Source organism: Sinocyclocheilus anshuiensis, unplaced genomic scaffold (genome assembly GCF_001515605.1).
Source record: "Sinocyclocheilus anshuiensis isolate Anshui unplaced genomic scaffold, SAMN03320099.WGS_v1.1 scaffold1938, whole genome shotgun sequence".
Lineage (NCBI taxonomy): Eukaryota > Metazoa > Chordata > Actinopteri > Cypriniformes > Cyprinidae > Sinocyclocheilus > Sinocyclocheilus anshuiensis.
The window spans coordinates 152,399-160,674 of NW_015547736.1; the positions used below are offsets into that span (position 1 = coordinate 152,399).

An 8,276-nucleotide genomic window follows, 5' to 3' on the forward strand; every position below is an offset into this window, starting at 1 on the left:
ACACCTGTGCAATAATCATGCTGTCTAATCAGCATCTTGATATGCCACACCTGTGAGGTGGATGGATTATCTCGGCAAAGGAGAAGTGCTCACTAACACAGATTTAGACAGATTTGTGAACAATATTTGAGAGAAATAGGCCTTTTGTGTACATAGAAAAAGTCTTAGATCTTTGAGTTCAGCTCATGAAAAACGGGGGCAAAAACAAAAGTGTTGCGTTTATAATTTTGTTCAGTGTGTGTATATATACATATATACAGGTGCATCTCAAAAAAATAGAATATCATGAAAAAGTGAAACTTTCATATTTTCTAGATTCATTACATGTAAAACATTTCAAAAGTTTTTTTTTGTTTTAATTTTGATTAGAGCTTACAGCTCATGAAAGTCAAAAATCCAGTCTCTCAAAATATCTGAATATTTCCTCAGATTAATAAAAAAAAAGGATTTGCAAAACAGAAAAGCTCAAGTGCTTTAAAGTATGTTCATTTATGACCTCAATACTTGGTCGGGGCTCCTTAAGCACAAATTACAGCATCAGTGAGCTGCTGTAATTTGCTCTGCTGAGGCACTGTTGAAGCCTAGGTTTCTTTAATAGCGGCCTTCAGCTCGTCTGTATGGTTGAATTGACTGTTTCTCATCTTTCTCTTGAAAATATCCCATAGATTCCATATGGGGTTCAGGTCAGGCATGTTGGCTGGCCAATCAAGCACAGTAATATCATGGTCAGCAAACGACTTGGAAGTGGTTTTGGCACTGTGGGCAGGTGCTAAGTCCTGATGAAAAAAGGAAATCAGCATCTCCATAAAGCTTGTCAGCAGATGGAAGCATAAAGTCCTCCAAATATATATATATTGTTTTTGTTGTTTTAACTACTACAGTGTTATTATTATAGTTTTATATTTAAAAAACAATACTATTTATTTTTATTTTAGTTTTAGTCATTTTAGTTTTAATAATTAACCTCTAATAGTCTGCTTCTTAGATTAAAACAAATATACATATTAACTAATATATTATGACATATCAGTATCTGCGTGACGTTTAAATGCATGCCATTTTATTAGAGTATTTATTAATAACATGACTATATTGACATTTAGCACATTTAGCACCATGTGTTAAACAGGCTACCACTTTTATTGCTCCGATGCAAAGTACACCACCTATATTTCATGCTAAGAAAAAAGTAACATGACTCAAAATATAAAAATACTGGTATAAAAAAATACTGCACACCTGTTAAATGTGTATAATCTAAAATACTGTGCAGTACTGTGTAGAATACAGGAAAACGTAAACACAAGCTCACAGTCTTTACATTTACTATGCTGCTTGAATTCGTTCTAATTCTGGTGAACATTCACATGAATGCCAGGACCAAGGGTTTCCCAGTAGAACATTACCCAGATCATAACACTGCCACCGCTGACCTGCCTTCTTCCCATAGTGCATTCTGCTGCCATCTTTTCCTCAAGTAAACAATGCACATGCACCCGGCCATCCACCTGATCTAAAAGAAACCCTGGTTATTATTAGTAAATTTAAGTTTGTAACCATTTAAGTGTGAAACCATGTGAATGCTATCTTAACTATCACTGTGGTATAATGTGTTAGTCTAGAGGCCCACCATATATGCTGGGCATAGTAACTGTTTTATGTTGGGATAATATCTATATTATACCAACCTGAATTACTCAAAATGTTTGCTTTCAGTGTTTGCTTAAAATGTTTGAATGCTTTCAACATTGTTTTTGTTGTTTTTTTGCTGTTGTCTCCTCACTGTTTCTCTCTGCATCTCTGTCTCTTAGAGGGTGTGCAGTTGCTCTGCCTGATCGACAAAGCAGCAGATGCTTGTCGTTATCTGCAGACGTATGGAGAGTGGAACCGTGCTGCCTGGCTGGCCAAGGTACTGTACTCTGAGCAAACACAATCTAGAGCCAGTAATGAATCAGTTCTTTGTGATATATTCACAATTGCTTTGCTAGCAATATAAAACTGATAAACACTGTGAATATAGTTCTGATTTAAACATTAGTAGCAAAAAATGTGTTAGAAATGGTTCAATGCATTTCCACAAATGTACTTATAGAGAGAGCTATAAACCAGACTCTTTGGAGTTCGTTTTGGCCAATAACTACCCACTTAACCAAACAGAGTTTTATTTTTTGTGTCAGGGACTTATAAATCTGAAATTGAGGATGTCACGGTAAAAGACCGTGTCCTCTGCAGCACTCATTATATCCTCCTGCTATCTTATAAATACAGCTTGTTTCCTGATGGACTAATAAAAAACCTTCCATTTTGAAGTCATCCAGTTAGATTGGAGCAGCCAGCCAATTATACTGCAGTTTTATGTGATCAATATGCAGCAAATAATCTGTAAATAGTGAGGAAAATTAATGCTTTGGAATCTCATATATCTTAATGTCTATCTTGATGTCTCTCTCGCTCAGGTGCGTCTGAGCCCAGCAGAAAGTTCAGATGTGCTGAAGCGCTGGGCAGAGCATCTGTGTTCTCCTCAGGTAAATCAGAAATCAAAGGCCATCCTGGTCCTGCTCTCATTAGGATGCTTTCACAAAGTGGGCGAGATGCTTCACAGGTACGCATTTCTTTTATTTTTGTTTTTCATTTAGACCATTCAGAGTATTGTTGCCCATTCATCCATTAAAATTTAATGTCTGTTTTAGGAATGAAGCATAAAAAATAGTAAAATAAAAAAACAAATAAAATTGACAAATCCTCATGTTGTTTCAAAACCTTTCAATGGCTTTCTTTTTCTTAGAACACAAAAGCAAATGTTTTGGAGAATGTGTGGCTTTGTTTATATCAAACCTGACACAGAACATGCCAAGTTGTGAAAATGAAAAAAAAAGAAGAAAAAAAACCGAAGATATTGTCTTCAGAAGTTTAGGAAGATACTTACTGTATACCTTATAGTACTTTTTTTCTAGTCACTGATCACAGTATGCTTTTATTGTTTCATAAAAGAGCAGCTTGGCATTCCTTTAGAACTTTTCCTTTGTGTGTTTTATGGAAGAAAAAAGGTCATATGGGTTGAAAATTACCTGAAGGTAAATTATAGTTTTCATTTTTGAAGAATTAGTTTAAAATTGGATAATATTATTTAATTTTAAATAATATTATCCAATAATATTAAATTATTTTTAAGTGAGAATATCAATGTCACTCAGTGTGTTATGTGTCATGCCTAAATGTCAATAAACTCTTTGTAAAAGGCACTGTTTTATGTATCATCTTGGTGAAAATGACACATCCTAGGCATTCTGTTAAAAAGTGTAGCATCCACCAGTTTGACATTTGAATGTGTATGTTAAAGGACATGATGCTCAGATATACCTCTGATATATCTTTACATTTCTTGACAGCATGAGATATTTCGACCGTGCTGCACTCTTTATTGAAGCCTGCTTGAAATATGGTGTGATGGAGACAAGTGACGACATTAATATCCTTCTAATGCATATTCCAGTTTTTCAAACAGGAAAACGCAGCAAGACTGTATTCAATTTAAAACTAATGCCATAAAAATTGTAAACTAATAATATGCATATATTGTTTATTTGTTTGTTTGCAAACTAAAATATTAAAGACCCCATGAAAATGTAAACATTTATTGATAGACAAACAATGTTTTGATGTCTCATCTAAAAGTAGATGAATCTTAATATATACACCACTCCAAAAAAAAAAAAATCTTTCATCATTTCCTGCTTTTCCAATGTCAGGCTAGTGCAAGCCAGGGCTAACAACAGGCTCAGACCTCAAGAACGAAATCAAGCTTTGCTACTCTAAAACCCGCCCTTAAAATTGTTCCATAGAACAACATCACACCCCCCACCATTTCACCAACAAGGGAAAGCTGACCAAAACAAACATAACAGAAGTGGGTGTTTGCACTTCACATGCAGACTTCAGCCATCATCGATATGTAATCAATGATTTAGCAATAAAAATGTTACCGTGACAGTAGTTTATTCATTTGTGTCCTCAGTGCACATAAAAAGAGATCACACATACTTATTCAGTCATGCCTGCTTCCGTTTTGTGTTATCACAGGAATGCACAGCAATGCAAACAACTTGATTTGGGGCTTACGTTAGCATTTCTATTAATTTTCCAGGAAATTATGCAATCTGAGGAGGTTTGAGCTCTCTTCCATCTCACTATACTGTTATCCTTTTAGCCAGAGCAACAGAAAACATCTCTGGTTATGCAGTGTAACCAAGCTTGCATTGAGTAACTGGAGATGCTTCCTTTCCTTTCAGCTCACTCAACATTGTGTCAAAAAAATCTGCTGCCAAAAGTAACTGCAGCAGAATTAATATTACAATCAACTAATCTGTTCGTCCAGCGAACATTCAGTGTAATTTAATATTAACTTTCGTGGCCACGAAAAATAACTTTAATACAGTACTAATGCACCAGAGCATGTAGCAAGATCGGCTCGTTAAAGGAACTTGGTTTGCAAGTGGTGACCATAGAAACAATACTTAACTTAAACTTGAACTAGTCTAAATTAACACATACACACACACTCATACATACATGGGGAAAAAGGAACGTAAAAGTGAGTCAGCTAACCACCTAAACAGAACCATCAGCACCTTTGTAACAGAGGGGCCTCTGTTTAGTATAGTTAAATGTACGATACTTGCATTGCCTTGGATGCTGAACAAGCATCCGGATACAGTCTTGGATGAAAGTCTTGATGGTTCAATAGTTTGAAGGTGGTGAAGTTCTGATCAAGTTCGTCTGGGTTGAGTGAAGCAAAACGTACTTCACCAATGTTATTCTGACTTGGATGTGGTTGGGAGAGTTCTCTCCCAGATGGAAACATGCAACATTAACAACTTTTTGCAGTCACGGTCAGACTGGATGTCTCCATTTCTCTCCAACTTTCTCTCTTCACTTGGAGTCTGGAGGTAATGGCTTTTAACTTCTGCAGAGATCACACCTCTTTGAGTTTGGCTTGACCAATGTAAAAAAAAAGTGTCATTTCGAGCAGGAAAAGTTTCTTTATATGGATGATATAACTTCTGCAGAGATCACACCTCTGAGTTTGGCTTGACCAATGTAAAAAAAAATAAAATAAAAAAAAAAGTGTCATTTCGAGCAGGAAAGTTTTCTTTATTTGGAAGCGAACTCATTTGCATGATCACAGTGGGCAGGCAGTTTGGTGTCCCTTTATACTCTGAGTAATATAACAAGTATACAACGCACATTATGTGGAGGTGATATACACCAGTTGATAGAAAACTAGATACCAAATATGCATAGTTGAGATGCAAGGGGGGGTTAACCATCTTGTTCCCCTTAGAAACCTTGTAATAAGGTCATTTCTGCCAACTGAGTGACCATGAATGTGGGAATGAAAAGCTTTGATCCCAGCCACACAGATTCTGAACATAGAAGCATGGCTGTCTTCTAAGTGCTCTTGCAAATTACAGTATGACTCGTCACCACACCGTGCTGGGTGCTGTCAGCAGCTCCACTAGCTTCTGAGAACTATGGTCGGTTAAGCCATCTCAGCACTACCTGCAGCACTTGACTGTCTTTCCAGCTTGATCTTGTGTATCACTTAACCAGTAATTTTACTGGAGGAAACGCTTACTTGTGAGTCCTCGGCCAGCAGTGAGTTAAAACATCCACTCCCAGAGGGGATTGCATCAATGAAAAGAATAAATTAACTGTTTGGGGTGCAGTCTCCACTCTCCATATAGATGCCTTGACTTGTACAGCAGGGGTTTTCAAACCTGTCCTGGAGCACCCCCAGCGCTGCACATTTTGTATGTCTCCCCTATTGGACACACCCTATTCAGGTCTTGCAGTCTGTACTAATGAGCTGATGAGTTGAATCAGGAGATATACAATGAGGGAGATATACAAAATGTGCAGTCCTGGATGTGCTCCCAGTACTGGTTTGAAAGCCCCTACTGTATAAGGTTTCACAGTAAGGGGCTAGAGCATCCAAGCAGCTTTTAACCAAAACCTGCAGTGGCCGCATATGAAGCAGACAAAAAATCATGTCGAGGCTGCCGCCAACAACCCAAACATTCTCTGAAACTTCCCTGACTGGAACAAAGTGAAATTTAGCTGAAGGGAAATTAATTATGATATTTATAGGGAATTTTGACAGAATCACTGTTTTACGGCTGATCAACTGAATCAGCCAGTGATTAATTGAATGGCCGTAACAATGAGTTCTGCAGCTGATTTTAATATCAAAATCATAGTGAAAAACACTGTTTATTATCATGGTAACAAGATCGGCAGGTTAAGACATTAACTTGTAAGCACAAAACACAAGATACTTCTCTTTTCAATATGAACAAGACTTTATTGGACAAATCTAAGACATATAAACTAATGTAATGTAAACGCATGCACTCACACATTCACACAAGTTGCAGGAAGAAAGAAAGTGATAAAATAAGGAGTTTTAAGAGAGTGAGAATATGGAATCCCAAGTTTCTAGCAATTTCTTAGACCTCAACAAACATCCATCAATTTATTTACCCTTGTACCCAATTTTTTCAATGAGGCTATGCAACTTTATATTAAATGCATCAGTTCAAACTAGACTCTGGAGGTATTATACTTGCGTTCCTCTGTGTTTTGTGGCGTTGTAGTGGAAAGGGGATTTGCCAGGTTGTTGCTTTGTCTTAGCTCGGGGGGTTGCTATGTTTCTCCTCCCTATACATAAATCAACATGTTAACTTGTTAGTCACATGGTCCAAATTTCCCACTCTTGCAGAGTATAATTTAAACATGATTTCTATAACAAGACTATCAAACACACACACACACATACCAAATTCGGACATAAACTTATAAACTATTCAATGGTTATTAAAAGGGACATAAACAATGAGTGATTAGAACATGATAGTCACATGTGTGGGTTACAGACATGACATTACTCTTTGCATCATTTCAGAATGATCTAATGCATTTATATATGTAAAGGCAGTGAGGAATTCAGTTGGCCTGCTTTGAATTCAATGTGCCAAAAACCTCTTTGGCCCTGAGGAAGCCCAGAGACATTTAGTCAACACAGGTGTATTGTGCAAACTGTACTTCATAGGATGTTTAGTTAGCTATAGAAGAATTCACGTTCACGTTTTTTTTTTTATATTTAACTTACAGATCTCAGTTTAAATGCTTCAGTTTGTTTTCTACTCTATTCTATCAGTTTAAATGCTTCAGTTTGTTTTGATATTATATTATGTTAGGCCTATATTATAAACCTAATAAATAATTGACCTTAATGTAGTCTCTTATGCTCATCAAAGATGTATTTATTTGATCGAAAATACAGAAAAAAAAACAGTAATATTGTGAAACATTATTGCAATTTCTAATATTGGTTTCCTATTTTAATATACTTCAAAATATAATTTATTCCCGTGACGCAAAGCTGAATTTTCAGCATCATTACTCCAGTCTTCAGTGTCATATGATCCTTCAGAAATCATTCTAATATGCTGATTTATTATCAGTGTTGAAACTGTTGTGCTGCTTAATATATATATATTTCTTGGAACCTGTGCTACTTTTTTCTTTGATTCTTTGATTAATAAAAAGTTCAAAAGAACAGCATTTATTCAAAATAGAAATCTTTTCTAAAAATATAAGTCTTTACTATCACTTTTTATCCATTTAACACATTCTTGCTGAATAAAACTATTAATTTCTTTAAAAAAAGAAAAAAAATACTGACCATAAACTTTTGAATAGTAGTGTATATTGTAACAACATTTTTATTTTGAATAAACACTGTTCTTTTTAACTTTTTATCAAATAATCCTGAAAAAATATCACAGGTCCCAAAAAAATATTAAGCAGCACAACTGTTTCCAACATTGATTATAAATCAGCATATTAGAATGATTTCTGAAGGATCATGTGGCACTGAAGACTGGAGTAATGATGCTGAAAATTGTTTTGCTTCATAGGAATAAATTATATTTTAAAGTATATTAAAATAGAAAACTTTTATTTTAGAGGTGACATATCATGAATTATAATATTACCGCCCCTTAATCTGTAAATGTAATACACCCACAGCGCCATCATTGTGTTTTCGCAAGCGACAACGGTGTACCAGCTCTAATGCCATGGCCAAAGTTTGAGCAAAGCATGCTAACTATTCTGTCTTTGGCTGCACAGATGAGCACAGCACACTATTAGAGTCCCAGCCTCAGAGGAGACAAGAGAGCAGTGGATTTATTGATTTATTTACTGTATATTGC

The 8,276-nt window shown here is 35.7% G+C and overlaps 1 protein-coding gene across 2 annotated transcripts in view; it reads left to right on the forward strand.

Moving 5' to 3' along the window:
• wdr11 (WD repeat domain 11) overlaps nucleotides 1–8,276 on the forward strand; it is a 140,106-nt gene that overhangs the window by 129,644 nt on the left and 2,186 nt on the right. For both annotated transcript variants that reach the window (XM_016507319.1, XM_016507320.1), the window contains exons 26-28: nucleotides 1,812–1,909; nucleotides 2,457–2,602; nucleotides 3,390–3,469. In XM_016507319.1, coding sequence (XP_016362805.1) covers nucleotides 1,812–1,909; nucleotides 2,457–2,602; nucleotides 3,390–3,469 — 324 coding nt within the window. The remainder of the gene's footprint in view (nucleotides 1–1,811; nucleotides 1,910–2,456; nucleotides 2,603–3,389; nucleotides 3,470–8,276) is intronic.